This window comes from Lepidochelys kempii, chromosome 1, assembly GCF_965140265.1.
Source record: "Lepidochelys kempii isolate rLepKem1 chromosome 1, rLepKem1.hap2, whole genome shotgun sequence".
In the NCBI taxonomy this organism is placed as follows: domain Eukaryota; kingdom Metazoa; phylum Chordata; order Testudines; family Cheloniidae; genus Lepidochelys; species Lepidochelys kempii.
In genome coordinates this window covers 239,191,432-239,212,152 of record NC_133256.1, presented here as the reverse complement: position 1 = coordinate 239,212,152, position 20,721 = coordinate 239,191,432, and the positions used below count along the sequence as shown (strand labels likewise).

General features: G+C 44.2%; 1 protein-coding gene across 4 annotated transcripts in view; it reads right to left on the bottom strand.

Annotated features, from left to right (window-relative positions):
• The window catches only part of MICAL3 (microtubule associated monooxygenase, calponin and LIM domain containing 3), a 243,358-nt gene that overhangs the window by 15,590 nt on the left and 207,047 nt on the right, over nt 1-20,721 (bottom strand). For 3 of the 4 annotated variants that reach the window (XM_073319697.1, XM_073319780.1, XM_073319708.1), the window contains 3 exons: nt 17,174-17,281; nt 16,321-16,414; nt 10,868-10,918 (listed from right to left, as the gene is read on the bottom strand). In XM_073319697.1, the coding sequence (XP_073175798.1) occupies nt 10,868-10,918; nt 16,321-16,414; nt 17,174-17,281 (253 nt within the window). The remainder of the gene's footprint in view (nt 1-10,867; nt 10,919-16,320; nt 16,415-17,173; nt 17,282-20,721) is intronic. The other variant, XM_073319771.1, reaches the window with a different exon arrangement.

Sequence of the window (20,721 nt, the reverse complement as noted above, 5' to 3'; positions counted from 1 at the left end):
GGTGTGTGTGCAAGAGCTCCCGCTTAGTGCTCAGGGTGGGGGTGGGAATGTGGGGGGTGCAAGAGTCAGGGCAGGGGGCTGGGGATTTGTGAGGGGGGTGCAAGAGTCAGGCCATGGGGTGTGGGGGGGCTGGGTATGTGTGGGGGGTGCTGGAGTCAGGGCTTGGGTCATGGGGGGATGCAGGGGGCAGAAGGTGGGGGATGCAGGGGGCAGGAGGCTGGGGTGTGTGGTGGGTGCAGGGATCAGGGCAGAGCGTGGGTGTGTGGACTAGGGTCGTGGGGGTGCTCCCAGCCCCCTGCCCAGAGTGGTTCACAGCAGGAGGATGGAGGGGATATGCCCTGATTCCACCCCCCTTCCCCAAAGCCCCATCCCTACCTCCTCTCTGGAGCAGCGAGGGCCATCAGCTGATTGGCGGCGGCAGGGAGGGAGAGGAGGAGGGGCAGGAACACAGCATGCTGGGGAAAGAGGTAGGGGAGGGGGGAACTTGCCTGCCCTGCAGCAGCAGCCAGCAGGACCAAGCTTTTTCACCCTGCCCCCGCAAGGGGACGGAGAAGAGCAGGCTGGGGCGGGCCACATTTTTAATGGCACGCTGCTGCCTGCCGGGGTCCCGGCCGCCGGCCCCCCTCAGCCAGCTGCCGGCCTGGGTTTGGCAGCGGGCTGAGCGGGGCCGGCGGCTGGGACCTGGCAGGCAGCCGTATGCCATTAAAAATCAGCACCATAGGCCGTGCCATCGGCAGGGCCAGCTCCAGGCACCAGCGTTCCAAGCAGGTGCTTGGGGTGACAATCTGCGTGCCGGCAGGGCGTTGCTGCAGTGGCGGCGATTCTGTGGCAGCCTCTATCTTTATGGAGGAGATGGTATGATGGGATAACATGATTTTGGTAATTAATTGATCTTTAAATATTCATGGTAAATAGGCCCAATGGCCTGTGATGGGATGGGATCTGAGTTACTACAGAAAATTCTTTCCTGGGTATCTGGCTGGAGAATCTTGCCCATATGCTCAGGGTTTAGCTGATCGCCATATTTGGGGTCGGGAAGGAATTTTCCTCCAGGGCAGATTGGAAGAGGCCCTAGAGGTTTTTCACCTTCCTCTGTAGCATGGGGCACGGGTCACTTGCTGGAGGATTCTCTGCTCCTTGAAGTCTTTAAACCACGATTTGAGGACTTCAGTAGCTCAGACATTGGTGAGAGGTTTTTCGCAGGGTGGGTGGGTGAGATTCTGTGGCCTGCGTTTTGCAGGAGGTCGGACTAGATGATCATAATGGTCCCTTCTGACCTTAGTATCTATGAATCTTCAGCCGCCCGCAACGACAAATCGGTGGCAGCTTCCATCTTCAACCGCTTGCAGCGGCGGCAATTCGGGGGCAGCTTCTATCTCTTCAGCCACTCGCAGTGGCAGCAATTCGGTGCACTGCTTGGGGCAGCAAAAATGGTAGAGCTGGCCCTTGCCATAGGTTGTGGACCCCTGCTCTTAGCAGGTCATCCTTCAGTCTTCTTTTCTCAAGATTAAACATGGCCAATTTTTTTAACCTTGCCTCTTAGATCAAGTATAATAAACCTTTTATCATTTTTGTTGCTCTCCTCTGGAATCTCTCCAGTTTGTCCACATCTTTCCTAAAGTGTGGCAGCCAGAATTGGACACACTACTCCAGGTGAGGCTCACCAGTGCCGAGTAAAGCAGGACAATTATCTCTCGTGTTTTACATACAACATTCATGTTATACACCCCGGAACGATATTAGCCTTTTTGCAACTGTATCACATTGTTGATTCATGTTTAATTTGTGATCTAGTATAACATCCAGATCCTTTTCAGCAGTACTATCACCTACCCAGTTATTCCCCATTTTGTAGTTGTGCACTTCATTTTCCCTTCCTATGCTAAGTACTTTGCACTTGTCTTTATTAAATTTCATCAAATGTTGATTTCTGACCAATTCTCCAATTTGTCACAGTCATTCTGAATTATAATCCTGCCCCCCAAAGTGCTTGCAACCACTCCTAGTTTGATGTCATCTTCAAGTTCAATAAACATACTCTCCACTCCATTAACCAAGTCCTTAATGTAAACATTGAATAGTACCAGACTCAGAACTGACAAATCCATACTGGCTATTCCTTATAACCCTATTATCCTCCAGGTGCTTACAAACTGATTGTTTAATAATTTATTCCAGTATCTTTCCAGGTATTGAAGTTAGGCTGACTGGTCTACAATTCCCCGAGTCCTCTTTGTTCCCTTTTTAAAGATAGGTAGCATGTATACCCTTCTCCATTCCTCTGGGACTTCACCGATCCTCCAGAAGTTCTCAAAGAAAATTGCTAATGGTTCCAAAATTGCTTCAACTAGTTCCTTAAGTACCACAGGATGAATTTCATCAGATCCTGCCAACTTGAATAGATCTAATTTATCTAAATATTCTTTAACCTGTTTTCCCCCTATTTTAGCTTGTGTTCCTTCCTCCTTGTTGTTCATATTAATTGTATTGAGTATCTGGTCACCATTAACCTTTTTAGTGAAGACTGAGGTAAAATAGACATTAAACATCTTAGCCTTCTTGCTATCATCAGATATTAGCTCTCCTTTGCCATTAAAGAGAGGACCTACACTTTCCTTCATCTTTCTACTGCTCCTAATGTATTTCAAGAACCTCTTCTTATTGTCTTATGTCCCTTATTAGGTGTAACTCATCTTGTACCTTAGCCTTTCTGATTTTGTTCCTACACGCTTGTGCTATTCTTTTGTACTCCTCCTTAGCAATTCATCCATGTTTCCACTTTCTGTAGGATTCCTTTTTGATTTTCAGGTCATTAAAAAGCTCCTGATGGAGCCATATTGGCCTCTTATTTATAATGCTTCCTATCTTTCCTTCACACTGGGATAGTTTGAAGTTGTACTTTTAATACTGTCGCCTTAAGAAGCTGCCTGCTCCACTTAACTATTTCCCTTAGATTTTTTTCCCGTGGAACCTTAACTACCATTTCTCTGAGTTTGTCACAGTTTTTTTTAAGTCCATTGTCCTTATTCTGCTGGTCTCACTCCTTCTTTTCCTTAGAATCATGAAATCTGTCATTTCATGATCACTTTCACCCAAATTACCTTCTATCTTCAGATTTGCTACCAATTTCTCCCTGTTGGTCAGAATCAAATCTCAAATAGCTGTCCCCCTGGTTACTTCCTCCACTTTCTGAAATAAATACAATACGTTCCCCAAACACTCCAAGAACTCATTGGAAATGTGGTGTTTCCAACAGATGGCTAGGTAATTCAAGTCCCCCGTTACTAGCAGGTCTTGTGCTTTGGATAGTTTCTGATTTGATGCTCTACAGTTGACAACCACCATGACATGTTATTTTATATATATATTTTCTGGAGCTTTTAATATGTTCTCAAAAACATCAACTTGGCAGTATTGTGAAAACACTGGTGTTCACCTGTTAGTAGAGCACTGGTGAAAAAGTGTTTGTTTAGTGCACACACTAATCCCAGGGGTCATATGGTGCATACACTACTCCTGCCACGAAGGATAATATGTGCTGTTTTCTCTGCATTGTGATCTGTGAGATTTATAAAACCCTCCTCCTCTTCTCCCAATACCTGCTCCACTGTTAGAGCCATCTGTATTCCCTTCCTTACTCCTTCTTATAAATACCCTTTCCCTCTGCCAAACCCAGGCCCTGGCTTAGTCATTTATCCCAGGTCCCTCCCTACATCCCACATGCCAGACCCCCCTTGCACCCTGGTTCCACAGCCCCCTTGCCCACTTACAGTCTAGCTTTACTGCTTTTCCCAATTCCTGTCTTGTGCCAGAACCACCAATGTCTCACCCTTGCAACTTTTTGCAGTAACCTCCTCATAACAGACTTCTTATTTTTCCCAATGACCCCCTACTCCTCCTCACCACCAGAAACACCTCCATGCCAGACCTCACAATACTTCTCTAGTGTCCAAATTCTTTGCCAAAAGCCCTGCAACCTAATCCCACTGCATCTGCATCATAATCCCCTCCTTTCTAGCCTCTTTTCTTCTCCATGTGCTACTATCTTCAACCGGAAGCATCTCTTCTTCTCACAGAGTCCCCTCTCCTGCAGTGATCTACTAGGCCACGTCTACACTACCCACCGGATCGGCGGGCAGTGATCGATCTGTCCGGGATCGACTTATTGCATCTAGTGTAAACACGATAAATCGATCCCTGATCGCTCTGCTGTCGACTCCGGAACTCCACTAGGGCAAGAGGCGGAAGCGGAGTCGATGGGGGAGCGGCGGCCATCGATCCCGCGCCGCGAGGACGCGAAGTAAGTGATTCTAAGTCGATCTAAGATACATCAACTTCACCTACGCTATTCTTGTAGCTGAAGTTGCGTATCTTAGATCGATCCCCCCCCCCCCAGTGTAGACCAGGCCCTTACTCTGGCTTTATTGCTTATACTACTGCTTCTTCCTCCAGTAGAACATTCTCTGTTCCCAGTCACAATGAAGGACTTGGAAAGCGTTCCAGACTTTTTTATTTGTAACATATAAACAAGATGTTGCCACTGTATCACACAGTTACAGGCTTTTGGGCAAAGCTACAGAGTATTGCAGTGAACTGAATGACTGTCCTGTATTGCACTGAGTTGCATAGCATATTGTACGGCAGTGAATTATTACTGCAACATTTATAAGTGTTACGAATTATACCTTAACATAAGGCACCTATCATCATGGTATTGTATTGTGCATATCACTGGATGATACTGTGCTCTATTATTGTACCATACAACCCCAAACAGCTCATTTTACTGCATTGTAGACCACTCTACTACCCCTTCCTATGCTGTACAGTACAACATCTCCGCTCTCCTCCTATCTGTTGGGACTCCCCATTTTTAGTGATTCCTGCAGTGGAGTGAGTGGTTGCACATAGATTTCACCATGTCATTTTTAAATAGGAATTGTTTAGTTAAACAAGTTAAATCTACGCTAGTCCATGGAGCGAGGGAACTGAGCTTTTCACAGATGATCATGGATCCCAAACACATTCCCATGTCATCCACATTAACTAGCTCTTCTGGTGGATCCCTTTAAGAAAAGCCCTGTAGCTGTTTTTATAAGAAGAGAATCAGGAACAATTTTATGTGACAAATAGAAAAACATCTCTCTTTAGCAAGATCATTCTTTTAGACGGCCCACTTACCATCATATTTCACATTTAAATTCCACAAAAGCTCAATTTTTAAAATATGGGGTTATTTATTTAAGGCTCTGACTCGACGGATTTGTGCTTGCGCAGGGACTGGGTTCCGGGCAAGCACAGATAAAGCCTAACCATACAAAATAAGCAGTTTACAAAATAGTGATGAAGCCTTGGTCCCCATCTATCCTGCCCTGCCCTTGTCATTTTTCCTTGCACCTCACCTCCATTTCAGTCTTGCTGCTTCTCCCAGGACCTTTCACCTCTCCTCACCACAGATAATGGGCCTTTCTTAATAGTGTTTGGCACGGCTAGGTCCCTAAACCACTATTTTCTCTCTCTCTCTGTTTAACAACTTAACCATAGTCAACTGCACCAGGTAATGCACTGTTGGAAAGACAACACCCCAGATTGGTTTCCTCTTTTCTCTGCTGTGAGATACTGTTTCATAAACGCAAAGGAAGTGTAACGCCAACAGACCTCAGTCGTCGGCAGGCAGGATCGAACCAGTGATCTCTGAAGCTTAGTCCATGAGCCTCTACCGCATGAGCTAAAAAGCCAACTGGCTATTAGCTAAGGCTGTAGAGCAAACTCAACCTCTCTCTCTAAGTGGTCTCAGTGCCACTAGATGGGACAGACACCACACCCAGAAGGTGTGTGGGTTACAGATGCACCAGGCGTGACCAGGCAGGAAGGAAGAAAGTACAGAGGAAAAGCTGAAGGTGGCAGCAGGATTCCTAAGTTAAACCCCACCATCAGCCTCAGTAAGTCTCCTCTGCATGAGCCCTATGGGATGAGAGCTGAGCTGATTTCCCTGAGAAGTGTTGAGCACCTACAACTCCCATTGACTTCCAACGGACGCACCGCAGACCAAGTGGGATCATGTTCTCTAGGAGGGGCTGCCTAGAACAAGGCATTAGATTTGCACATTGCTGGCTAACCATAGTGGGTTGACAGCACACAGCAGTGCTGGTCAGAAGAGCCAGGTCTGAGGCTAACTCTCAGGGTCTTATACATTGCTGTGATGAGTTGGCCTCACCAATTCAGGAAAGAGGAAGTGAGTGATATTTTTAAACTTCTTATGCCACCCACAAAAACTTCCTTTAGCAGCCAGAGTAAGAACATAAGAACGGCCATACTGGGTCAGACCAAAGGTCCATCTAGCCCAGTATCCTGTCTTCCGACAGCGGCCAATGCCAGGTGCCTCAGAGGCAATGAACAGAACAGGTGATCATCAAGTGATCCATCCCCTGTCGCCCATTCCCAGCTTCTGGCAAATATTGAAGTCTGAGATGAAACCAAAACCACACCTGACTTAGACCAGTAAAAAATCCTTTGTACTCAGACCAGTAAAAAGATCATGGGAGGTAGCATCTTTCTTTCATGCCTCTGAAGTCCTTCGCTCCTCTTGGAGGCTTATGGTTGTTAAGTACATGACAAGGGACCATCCCAATTTCAACTGGTTTGAGCCAGGCCCTGTAAGACTAATTTTGCAGGTCTTTAAAGGGACACAGTCAACTTGAATTGAATTTAAAAAAATATCGAGGTTCTGGTGCAGCATGCTTTAAACAGGATATGCAGAATTAAACAAATATTAGTCAGGGTTTTTCTATGCTTCCCTGCTGGCTGATCGTTACAAGAATCTTTTCTTTAATTCCATGATCTCATATTTGTACACTGCCTCATTCAGTGCCCAGGACAGAACTGCTCTGAGGATGAACCAGGATATACTGTCAAGGAGACATTGTCTATAGGGGCCTGCCTCATTTGTTGCAGGAGTTGGAAGGTGTGTAGTGAATGAGGCAGACGATTGCAAGAAAAAAATGTTTGGTCTCATGGTTAAGGAGGTGAATGCAGCCCTGGAGAACTGGATTCTATACTTGCTTCTGCCACAGAGTTCCATTTGATGCTGGGCAAGTCAGATAAACCAAACTTTTTACAGATGGTCACTAATGTTAGGTTCCTCATTTTCTGGGTACCCAACTTGAGACTCTGTGGTCTGATTTGCAGAAGTGCTGAGCGCTCCCAGCTGCAGCTGACATTAAAGAGAGCCGTGGTTTGAACATATGAAGTGCTATATGATGCGAAGCATTCTGAAAAAAATCAAATCCTAGGTATCTCATATTGGGCACCCAAAATTAGTGGAAATTTTTTACTTTAATTCCTCTGTGCCTCAGCTTCCTATCTGTAAAATGGAGATAACAATACCTACTCTCATAGCAGTGCAGTGAATATGAATTCACTAGTGTTTCTGAAGACACTCAGACACTATAGTGATGAGTGGCACAGAGAAAGCCCATGAGGAAATGTCTTCAGAGCAGGGTTTGAATGATGTGCACTAAATAAGGCCAGGGGCCACACACTGAACACTGACGAAACAGTAAAATATTGAATAGCTGCTCTTTAAGGGAGCACCATCCATTGTGCACTGAATGAGGTAGGGATCCTGTGGGCAAAAGCACATGAGATCATGTAATTAAAGACTGTATCATAATGCATATGCACAGGGGAACAAATTAAGGTTGCCTGGATAATCTTCATTCTGGCATTTCTTAACTTTTAAGTGCTTGACTTTGCAACCTTAATCATGTTCTTTTAACACTGTTTTTGAGATGTAATATAATATACACATAAGACTGACTGCCCAGCACTGACATGCAGTCAGCCCTAGCATGAAATGCAGCATCTATTTAACAGTGTCAATATATAACATTTTGGAATAGGAAGTGAGGAATATGCCATCTAAATAAAAGTACAGAGGCAATATAGGGCAATACATGTAATTACACAAATTGGAATTCAACCAGGACGTCCAGGTTAGCATTGCTATTCTTGTGAAAATTGCTGTGGAATCTGTAATGACTTACTATAATGCAACTCTCCCGGTATCAAAGAATACAAACACAGATTCATAATGGGCCTTAATTATTCAAGAGGGTTTAGAGATTTACAGTTCAATTTGAGAAATAATTTTTGTACTTCTGATGATCTCAGTCGGTCAGCATTCTATGGATAGGGCAGCTTCTGCAGTCTGGTCTGACCCTCCGAGACTGGGTCAATGAACAGACTGTGACTGCTACTAGAGTCATCATTAATCCAAACAGGAGTCCTAGCCATTCACAATGTGCTTAGCAGGGGAATAAAGCCCCAATCTGGAAACAGACAGTGTGTGGGCAGACTGCTGCACCAATATGGAGCCCCAACAACTTCGGTGGCACTCAACACAGATACAGCAGTTGGCCTGGGCATGTCAATTGCAGGACTGAGGCTTCAATTCACCATTGAACTGGAACAATGAAGGAGATGAGCTTCTTTCAGTAACTGCAGTACTGTGCATCCATTTCTGGCCTAAGTGCTCTGGCAGCCCAAAAGCAAATGTAAAACAAATCACAGAGGAAACAAACTGAACTACAAAGCTACATAATCTGATAGGATGCACTGATTATTTTTTAAAGGGATACTGCCACGGACTGTACTTTTGGCTCAATTTTAAAGTATATTTTTAAAACAACTTTTCAACATCTAATATGAATAGAAATGTCTCAAGATTTGTCAAAAATAAGTCAATTACTTTTTTTTTTTTAATGTAAACATTCCCCTAGAGTGTTGGAAAGCCAAACACAACAGAACTGTGCTAGTGAATGAGCACCACATAAAGTAAAACTGACTATAAACAGAAAAAGACAATCTTCAGTCTAGTGTGACTGTCCAAGCTGAGAGAAATTGAAAAAGTCAATGACCATAAATTGTGAAAAGTAAATTAGGTTTTTAGTTTTAATAATTTGAGATGATTTGCAGCACAAGGAAGGATTTCATTTTTAAAATGACAGTGTCCCTTTAAATGAATTAAGGCTTCTACTTTTTATTTATTTATTTTTTTTAGCCATCATTAGTGATTTTGATGGGACTGCTGTCTCCAAGGAGGCATCGGTTAGGATAAGAAGAAGGGGAAGGTATCATGAAGATAGCATTAGACAGGGATAAGGATCTATTAAGTGTATCTCAGCATCAACCCTTTTACAGCTCCTACTGTATATGCACATAAGGGTATGGGGACAACTGATGGGCATGTCTGGGAAGAGCCTGACTTTTGAACGTTTTCTTAAAAAGTCTCAGTATAAGATAAACTCCAGAGAGACTGATACAGCAAACGAAGCACAGGGCTCCAAGGAAGGACTGCCACATGAAAATGACCACAAACAATTTGGATAGCAAGCTGGGGCCAGTAAAAGCCTGTATCCCGTCACTTGAATGCAGGGGGGGTATTTTTTGTCCAAAAAGCTAGTGTGTCAGGGTGGACTGGAATTATTCCCAGCAGCCGGACAGACAGATTACTGTGTGGTGCACTGATGGCCAGGGTGGAAGTCTTGGGGAAAGGCAGAAGGAGGAAATGACAGTTAAAAAGTAAACTGTTCCTAGAGGGCCTGATCCAAAGCCCCTTGCAGCCAATGGAAAGACTGCTACTGACTGCAATAGGCTTGGGATCAGGACCAGAGAGTGTGTACATGGAAGTCACTCCTTTCCATTCTGGGGAGTTGGTCCTGATGCTCTCCCTACCCATAAGTATACACTTTGGGCTTAACAACTTTATACTCTCAGTGGGAAATGAGTGGGCAGAGGAGACAAGGTAAGCCAACAGTTAGCCTGTGTTGGTTCTACCTAGAGCGTGCTGGTTGCTTGGGCTAGATCTACTGATTGTAGATGTAGTGGCTAAACAAGGAAACTGCTATAATGGGGGCTAAAATAAAGAAAGGGCTTTTAATGGTCAAGGTTGGCAAACTACAGACAAGTAGAATTTACAACCCTAAACTAAAGCCACCTATTAAGGGAGGCAGGCAGTGGCACCCAGGCAAGAAAGGAAAATTGCAGTGTCAGAGGGATGATTCTAATCCCTACATCCAATTAAAGCAGAGTAAATCACTCTAATACATGTTTTTAAGGATCTTAAATGACATAAGAGAGAATTAATATAAAAGGAAGCTTCCATATTGACAGTTGAGATGATGCAGAGCAGGTCTCAGGGGAGTAAGAGATCTGGATTTGTTGTATTTCCTAAATGCACCTACAACAAAACAAGACAGAAGTAGTACCCCTTATCCACCATTAAGTATTTCCGACATCTCTACTGGGAGCATTTTGCTTTCTTTAGGACATCAGAACACACTAGTTTCTTTGGAAGAAAAAAGGGGAACCTCAGGAGCAGACTTCTGAGAGCACTGGGTTGATATATTCCCCCAGACTGGGGGCAGCTCCTGTAGTTTGCTGTTTCTTGCTTTTGATTCCCATTTTTTTTCCCATTCACTTTATGCGGACTTCTTTATCCTAGTGGAATGTGGAGGGAGAAAATGTTTTTGGGAAGCCAGACAATGAAATGGGCTTCATTACTAACAGGAAAGGTGGCTGAGATTTAGGGGTTAAAAAATTTAATTTAGAAAAAGAATGGTCGTGTACAACCCCAAGGAGGAGGATTTAACTGTTGTGGGAAAAAATCCTCATGCATGGTTTGTGGACTGCGACAGACTCTCCTCTCTTTGAGCTGGAAAAGGGGTTCTGCTACAGCCAATCAGTTATGTGCAAGGTTTGTTTCTTCTTGTTGTTTGTGAGCCAAGGATGGGAGAAAGAGGTGAAGGGAAGGTTGGGGAGGGGTGTCAGCGGGGTTAGTCTCAGTAAGAGGTTCTGCTATACATACCACCCAGGTGCAAGTCGATGAGGTCACTGTAATAAGACTCTCCCCAATAGTCTACAACAAGGAATTGGTGAAGAGAGAGTTATTGAATCAGATATCCACCCCAGCCCCACCAAATCAAAGCAATATACATGAGAGAGAAAGACAGACACACACATGAGAGAGAGAGAGAGAGACAAAGAAACAACAAGAAATCATGCAGCTGTATTATACATATACTGGAGGAGATGGGGAGACAGAAAACAATTCCCAGCAGGCAGGCAGGCAGGCATTGGCTTCCAGAGGGAGGGGGCACAAGGTCTGTACAGAGACACTTCACCTTGTTCAGTTTGTACTCGTTCCTGACACCGACCCGTTTCCTGTTCTTGCTAAGAAAGGAAGAGATATGCTTGTTGCTTCCAGGCTGAAAAATGTGTCCTAAGGAAGCACCATAATTTCTCAGGTAAACTGCAGGAGACGTATAAGGATTGATTTCTTGGGGGTGAGGGTGAGACAAGACTGAGTGTAAAGCACATGAGTGGAGGGCACCGGGTGCTGGCATAACTGAGGAGTCCACGAGTGTGTGCACCAGGAAGACAAGTGCATATTTCTGCCAATGTGAAATGTGTGCTGGGGAAGGAGAATGTCTGTTGGTGTGGGATAGGTGCTGGGGAAGGAAAGACTTGTGTGGTTGTGCAGGTGTGTGATAATGGACACAACGTGTATTTGCACACCCCCTAGAGAAGGGTTAGCCAGCCAGTCTGGTACTACACTGTGGTTCTTTGGGCAAGAGGCACATGGGGGCAGTTCTTTCTGTTTGGCTTAGTACACTATTTCTCAAAGAACATGGTTTAGCTCAAGAAGACCAGAGACTCTTGGCCAACCTTGGTGATCTGAGAGCTGCAGGTGTATTTTCCTTAACTTTTAAAATTGGCTGCCCAAGATCTCTTTAAAGCGTGAGAAGAAACATCCAAGATGACAGAGCCCTCATTACTCACTTAGTTTAATAACTAGCCAACAGAGTGGAAAACAAACACTAGAGAATAAAGCCATTGGTCTGTGTCCCACCAGACCAATGCCTCTTTTTTTTTTTTTTTAAAAAAAAGCAAAGTTTTGCTAAATTACTATCAGTCCCATACAGAACACCATGTCCCATGGGGCATTTAAGGGAAGTGGAGAATGAAACCTTCTTTGAGACGATCCCGCTGCACCTGAGAGAAAGAGGCACTGGTTTCAAAAGACTGAGCTCCTGAACCACCAAACTTTTCACCGGAGAGGGAGATCACATTTCAGAATGTTCAGAGATGTCTTCTCTACACCTTCAATGTAGTCTGTGCAACGACCAATGGGAGTGATTGTCAAAGAAAGACAGAGAGACTAGTAAGGAAACTAGGCAGTCATGGGGGAAGGGGAGGAAGCGGTTATGGACTATAAACTAAGAATAAAAAAAATAAACGTAGGAATAAATGTTCAACTTTCAACATGGTAAGAAATTAACACTGGGGTGCTCCCAAGTTGTGTACTAGAACTGGTGGAGTTTATGTACAGTATTTACCAGTGATTTGGAAAAAAGGTGAACAAAGAGGTGAACAGTGAGGTGGAAACATTTGAAGCTAAAATTATTGAGGTTTAAGTCAAAACTAAAGTAGACCAAGGAACTTCAAAGGGACCTAACCAAGTTAGATGATTGGATAACAGTATGATACATGAAATTCAATGCTGACAAATATCAGATAATGCAAGCTGGAATAAATGATTTGAAAAAAAAATCACACTCATTGCTGAGTTCTAAATTAATGTAACCTCTCAGGAAGAGAGCTGGACATCATTGTGAACAGTTCAAAGACGACATCTGCTCAGTGGCAGTTAATAACACAAACAATATTAAGATGTATATAGAATGGATGGAAAATAGAAGTGAAACTATTTTAATGCCATGATATAAACAAATCATAAATCCTCCCCTACAATGCCGTTTTTAGTTCTTGTCGCCCCATGTCAGAAAAGATATTACAGATATAAAATGGGCCCAGAAGTGGGTGACGAGAATGATTAAAGGCTGGGAGAGACTCCCATTGGAAGAAAGATTTAAAATGTTTTAGTTCAGAGAAGAAATGAATATGCGGGGACCTGACAGAGATAATGCGTGGTGCAGAGAAGATCAGGAGCTCTTGTCTGTGTTCTGTTTCATAATACAAGGAAAAAAGGAGGCAATTAAATGAAATCTGAAAGGCAGCAAATTTAAAATTGATAAAGGCAATATTTTTACACACTACATAATTAGCTGGTGGAACTCATTGCCACAAACTATATAAATGCACCAAATCTAGCCGATCAACAATGGAAAATTTGAGGAATAAATGGAAACTGTCCATATGTCTAATATTGTCATCAAGAAATGGCTAATCATTTTGTCCACTTTACTTGCATATTTCCCCCTACCATTTGTTTGGTAGACTCTGTTCCTTCCTTTATGTCTGTGCAGCAACTTGCACGGTGTAGGAGTTACTTGAAATTATTAATAATAGTAAGAATATAAACCTTTATGTTTTATGTCAAAAGTCAACCAGTGATGAAAATTAGGAAGAAATCTGCTCTAGGGACAGGTGATTATACAGTTATACATTACAGAGAGTCTAATACCTTTCCCTGAAGTATCTGGTACCAGCTACTCTTCAAGAAAGGATGCTAGACCAGATGGACTATTGGTCTGATCCAGTACAGTAATTCCTATGTACCTCAGCCCTCTGTGTCGGCTAGGTGTGGAAGAAGGAAAAAAAAAAAAAAAAAGATGTATTTCTCCCACCTTAAGTATGGCCAGGGCATTCTGTATAAACTTGTGAAATAGAGAAAGACCATCTTCAGGTATCATACAAGCACTGAACACATTCAACTCCTTTTGATCCCCTTTGTTTATAGGATTTCACTAAGGGGAAGTGCTGAACATGGTTGACCAAGGACAAAAGAGCAGTATTGAAAGCCATAAAGTACAGTGGAGTTTTCAGTGCTGAGTCAGTATCTGAGGCAATGCAGTGGTCTGCTTCAGGGAAAAGGGTAGGAGGAGATGTATGTAGATTTCCTGGATAATCCATGGATGGAGGAGACAAAAGTTGATAACACTACTGAGGGAGGGGTAAAGTAAGCATTTTAAAAGGAGGGAAAACACAGTGGCTCCAGTGTGAAGTATGAAAATTGCTCCCACTGGGCTGGCTGAAGAAGTGGGGGACACAGGTCACATTCTAGCCTGTGTTTCAGCCAACAGAACTTGGATTAAGACATTTTTTGGCATAAAGTATTCTCTGTTTATCCCCTGCAATGCTTGGAAGAGTTCAGGCTGCAGAGTCCCTCACGATGGGCTGAAGCTTCTGTAAACGTAACGTGTACAACCTTTTGGTGGAAATGTGGTGCTGTCACAGGCTCAGACCATCTCCCAGAGATTTGCTGGAGCAGGAGATTCTCGCAGTTGCACCGAGTGATGCACGTTCTCATATTCCTGCTTTTTAAAAAATGGTCACAAACACACCAGCCCGTGCAGGGCTGGCTTTAGGTTTCTGTCAGACTCAATGACAAGTAAAATATGCAAGGCCCTAATTCAGCTCTCCCCCTGCCCCCAAACTGGATACCCATAACCCCCACACCATAACTGCTTGCCTGCCTAGACATTCCCTAGATTGTGGAGAAGCACACGCTTCCATTTGTAAGGCTCCACGGCCTCTGGTGACGCTCCTTATATAGATGTCTTCAGCAGGTGAATGAGGAAGAAGGGATTCAAGGAGACAGAGGAATAAGCTAAAAGACTAACCAAAGAAAGGAGAGAGAGAGAGGTATTAATTGTGCAGTAGCTAGAGGGCCTGGGGTCTGCGAGTGGTGCCATGTCTGAATGCATAGATAGCATAGAGAGAAAGCTGCCACTGCAGATGTATTATTGCATCAGATTATTCTGTGAACCAACATATCATAGAAATCAATCAGAATAAAAAAACACTGAGGCGATCAAGCCTGTGCTCAAATGCTGACTGTGTGATTGCAGTACAACCCTTTGTTTGGATAAGACACTGTTAATCACCCAGCCTCTACAGGCACTTTCCTCGACAGTGGGTGGGTGAAGGTCACTTGTCAAGATCATCTGGGTATCTCTCACTTAATAATTTTCCAGCTATTGCAAGGGCCTCAAGCACTGGTGCATCTTGGTCCCTCATATTCTCTTCCTATGGCACATAGTCGTTTAGTACCCTGTAGATCTCAGTTCCTTTGGTCTAATTTCAGTTGTTGGGTTGTGTGCGCGGGTGCTGGATGATGTTGGTGACCTGTGATATCCAGGAGGACAGACTAAATTATCTAGTGGTCCCTTCTGGCCTTAAATTCTAAGACCTGACTTTCAGAAAGCCAAGCTGAGGGTTAAAGACAACAAAGCGAGATGGCTGAGTAGTAACCAATGAAAATCACACCAGACCTTCCTCCCAAGGAATCTTCATCACCCAGTCCAGTGCAATCCGTACAGAGACAGTGGCTGCTCTTCCATCCAAGCACCACACTGTACCATCTTTCAAACAGCTGTCCCATTATTACCATTTATAATCTCTGACCTTTGCAGTATGGTGCACACACCCGGGCCTGCCAGGTGCACATGCCCTGCATTTGCCCGAGGGGCGTTGGCTCCTGGCCCAATAATTGTATCATTTGGGATTGTTTTTTTCTGGATTATGATGTCATATGGGGAAGTTGGAGGGGTATAAAACTGCCACTCGGAACAAGTGTTTTTCTGCTCAGATACTTTTCCAGCCTGGCTCAGCACTCATTGCATTTAGCCCCAAAAGGGATGTAGCACATTCCATTAACAGCGTGACACAGTGAAACCTTTTGGTACATGCATTTCTGCTCCATACAGCTCGCGTGAGAGGTTATTGGTGTCTGGGCTGTGCAGTGAGGAGAAGGTACTTGCTGGGGCAGTTCTGTGATGGTCTCTTGTGTGGACACTAACTTTGATGATCCAATACAGTACAGGAACATACCTCATTTCAAAACATACGTCATTTCACAGTTAGTATCTTATCCTGCCAACTGGGCTCTCCTTGCTGGGTAACCTAAGTGAATTCCAGCTGGGTAACCCCTGTGCAATTTCTCTACGATGTAATTAATATTCCACTTTTGTTCCACCACCAAATAATAATAGATACACTTAGCTCTTATGCAACAGCTTTCAATGAATAGTGGGTAGGCATTTCCTGAGCCCCGAGCAAAGACAACTGCTCTGGGGACTTCTCCCATGAGAGAAGCCTCAGAGTTAGAACCACTTCAGGGATAACAGGGGCTCAGAATTCTGCTGGGAAAAGGGGAATTAATTCATGATCTGAGTCCAAGTTAAACTATTCCACTTTCAGTTCAGAGGGGACCCCCTCACCCTAAACTCCAAATTGTTATGAACGATTGCATGGGCATTAAGTCAGCAAACATTAAAAACAAACATTGTAAGGTACCTGCTTCTCCTCTAAGGGCCTTCTCCACTGCAACCCCCCTCTCCTCCAGCTGCCTCTGCTTCTCTTCTACCTGCTCCAGCTGCCGTTGGATGATCTGTTCAGGAAGGGAAGAGAGGAACATCATCATCAGGATCTGTTCCAGTACTCCAAATTATCCACCCCAGAATGACAGCTCCCCTTTCTCCCAGCATTTCCAAAAAGCTGCTCTCCATGCAATGTTTCAGAAGCAGGTACCTAATCAAGAGAGAGATGTGTCCTTTGCCCTAGTTTTGCAAGCAATCCCATGATGTTCCATTTTCTGTTAAGTCTCCCACCAACTTCCAAGACAAGAAGTGGTGCTGTTTGGTTAGGCGGGCCCCCTTCTCCGTGAGAGAACACAACCGGCCAACAGGTTTCATGTAACTCTCACCATCTCCTGGAAAGGACACCTACTACCCATTGCAAAGGTGCCTCTGACAATAAAACGTCCATCTGGTACCACTTATTGCAGCAAAATCCCACTGTAACATCCGTGGCTTATCTAATCATCACTGGCATAGCTGCATCGCATGTTATTCCGTGAGATCTGTTATTCCATTCAATTAACAATGGTTACTGCTCAATGGTAGTAGCTCTGACTAAGCAGGTGTTTTCTTGCTCTGCACTAAAGCTTTGAGCACCTCCTGGCATGTTTGTGAGGAGGCACCCAACATGATGAAGCCAGTAGGAACAGCAGCAATCTTGTTGAAATACAGAAAAGTAATCAAGAAAATCTGGCTATACAGTCTCCTCTTTCACATCCTGCCAACATGGTTTTCCTGGACAGCAGAGTGTAGTTCCTGTCAGGGCAAGAAGATACTACCAGAGGTACTACCTGGGCTCTGTGTAACCTCTTTAGTTCCTCCTGCTTGGCTTGTCGCCGGGCAGCTTTCTGCACTCGCCTGGTCAGTTTGGCGTTCAGCTCCTCCTCAGTGTAGGCTCTCTGCAGAAAGGAAAACAAGAGCAGATTTCACACACCATGAACAAGAGTGTGGGGGAAAGAAGACACTCCTCTCTCCATTAACCTCACAAGTGATGTGATCCTTCATTCCCAGAACTTTGTCAAGCAGTCAAGCTGTTCCATCTCCACAGGTGTTCACAGCGCAGCAGGTGACACTGTCAGGATCAATACAGCATGAAGGAGTGTGTGGCTCAACTGCAAAGCTGTGATTTTATTCAGCATCCCAGTCCTGGCTCTAGCTGGTATACAGTATCTTAGACCCAGTCTAAGCACGAAGATTGCACCCATTTAACTAACTGGTACAACCCTCTTGTGTGGACACACTGAAATCTATTTAAAAGTGTCTACGTATGGAGGCTGCACTGACTTAATTTAGAAAAAGGCTAAGGGCTTGTCTACAGGGGAAAGTCACACTGACATAATTATACTGTTTTAGATTCACACCTTCGCTTATATCGGTATTCCCCACATGTGGACATCCTTATTCCAGTGTAAGAGTACCTTTTTCAGTTTATCTAATGTTGCTTTGGAAGAGTTTTAAGATAAATGGAAAAAAGCCACTCTTTATTTGGAATAAATGTCCACATAGAGGAGTTACACTGATATAATATATAGTTTTATAGCTGGTAAATCTTTTCTGTGCAGACAAGTCCTCAGTTAAATCAGTGTAATTTCTGTGTGTATAGACAAAACCTAAACATAAGAGTGGAGGGAGGGGACGGTCATAACCACCATCACAGCTCGCCAGTGAAAAAAGAAACCACAAGAAATCATGTCAAGGAAAGAAAGGCCATAGCTACAGGGGAAAGAAGGTGCTTCTTCAGGCAAGTTAACCTGGTCACGCTAGCTTAACCTATCAGGAAAGTCCACTTAATACCAGGGTAGACACAGTTTAACACCTTTTCAGTCATCATTTCAGACCGGTATTACCTCTGTGTTGTAGCCTAGGTGGGCACAAGCTTATGTGACTTTAAAGATGTTAACAGGGCCTCACAATTATGTTAAGCTAACCTGACTGAGCCCACTTGACTGAAAAAAGCACCTTTCCTCCTCATATACATGGATTCAAAGTCTAAGGGATAATTGGAAAGAGGCAACTGCCTCTCCATAATCAAACCCAGCTGCAGACGGAGATGCCGCTCAGTTTAAGGGGCAAAATGTTGGGAAAGAGAGACCTGAATTTCTTTAAATCTAGTTAACATCACTTTTCTTTTGCAAGTCCCAACTGAGCAGCCCATCTCTGTAAGATTGGTCTTGGCAACCAATATCTGGGATAGTTTAGTGTGATCTTTAGTGGAGTTTTAAAACCAAAGGGCAGCAGCTCTATCCCAAGCTTTTGACACAGGGGATTACATGGAGGCATTATCGTATCTGCCAAGGGAAAGGAGTTAATGCGTTGCTTCTTCATTCTTCTGCACATAATGCTACCCCAGTTAGAAAGCAAAATAATTGAGGGGTGGAGGTTTAAGATCCCACCAAACACTCATGTGACACGGGCTAGGTTTGGAGGCAGGGATGGAGTTTAGGAAACAGAGATACTCCCTGTCTGGAAAAACTAATGTAACAACCTGGGACAGTTTCATTAAGATTTCACGGTTTGTCCAAGTGTGTTTCAAAAGACCCTGGAAACTAACACATGACCATTGACTCTTTTTCAAATGGGGAGGGTTGTTGTTTTTTTTAAACACACACATACAATACACTTTCTACCGAACAAACCACGCTGCTTTGAGACTAAGGATACTTAATGCATCTGCAGCACCAGACTGTCCTGCAGAGTGATTATCAGCCCCCCTTTTGGGCCCCTGAGGTGCACTGATCATTGCATGCAGTCTAACGAGTCAGAAAGGTTTGGGGTTCGTCACATTTTCTGTAGATAATCTTGAGGAAGATTCCATTGCCAAGGTTTGCTAACATCTCACTCATGCAGAGTCAGGGGTTGTGGTGTTAGTGCAGATGTGGTGGGAGGGTTGGGAGCAAGGTATGGATATGATGGGTTAATAAATGGGCATGCATGCAACAATGGCCAGCAATGGAGACACTACCTTTGACGAGTATGATCTCTTGAATGCCAGGGCGTGTGGTACATAAATCGACTTTAAAATGGGAATGGTAATGGGAAAAAAATAAAAACACACAAAATGGAGCAAAATCAGTTCAACATTGAAAACAAATGCACAGTAATACAAACAAAGCTGTTTTTAAATGCAACATAAAATTGTACAAATGGTGAACCTGGCACAGCCTGATTATGCACAATGAAAAATCTCTACTCAGAAATCCATTTACCAGCACTCTCCTGAAGGCAATTCCAACTGAGGAGCCTCTTTGGAAAACCAGTCATCCAGGAGATCCCCTTTTCTATTCTGGCAATACGTATTTGTAGATATGTGGACAAAGAACATTTTGGTTCAAGCTTTGGAACAATGGTTTGGGTTGGTTCTGTTTTGATCTGAACCAGCTCAGCCAATCATATATGGCTTCTTTAAAAAATCCACACACATATGATTGAGTTCATTTAGAAAAAGATTTGGCTTGTGAGAACCCTAGATTCACCCAGCAGCTGGGAACCTCAATCAGGGATGAGGATTCACTGAGGTAGGTCCTGTACAGATGTACAACTAAGACAGCAGTCCATTCTACAAATTAATGAATCTCTTGGTGAAGAAGCCTTTTCGGATATCTCACTATGCTGCTCTCTATTCAGCCTGTTATCTTGTCCCTGGGTTTTGCCTTTGTCACAGAGCCTAAAGCCTGCATCCTGGCGGGACTCACTCTGGTGTCCGCTTGTTCAACGTTCAGAGTGGCAGCGAGATCACGTGCAGACTCCGTTGCATTCCCCCTCATCTACTTTCTGCTCCACAACCTTTTTTCTCAGAAGTTCTGGTGCTTTTATGTCTTGGATATGGCCTTTGCTTACTAATTAAAAATAACCTCGGAGTTCCACCACCCTGGCCTCGCTCGTTGCTTTGTAACCTGCACGAATGTTACCCAGGGTTCTGAGCGTGTTGGGTCTCATCAGCTAATGGAGGCTCCGACTTGGTACCTGAATGGGACTCCTCCAAGAGTGCTGAAAAGGAGACACTCTTCACTGCACCAGTACTGACTCCGTGCTGCTGCAAGGTGTTGGGAGTGTTCTGCTGCTGAGCAGCGGCTCAGTAAGGAGCAGTGCTACGAGTCAATGACAGCGGAACACTCTGCTCTGGCCCCTCAGTCCTGTAATTTCAGCTCAGTTAGAAAAAAAAAAAAAAAAAGCTACAACCTTACCGATTCAAGAGTGGCACGCTAAGGCTACGTCTACACAGCAGCTGGGACACAGAGGTGCTCGCTTTGCTTGAGGTAGACAGGCACCCGCTACCACTGCTCAGACTTGGACACTAAAAACAGCAGTGTGGTTGCAGCAGCCCAGGTGAGAGCTCTGC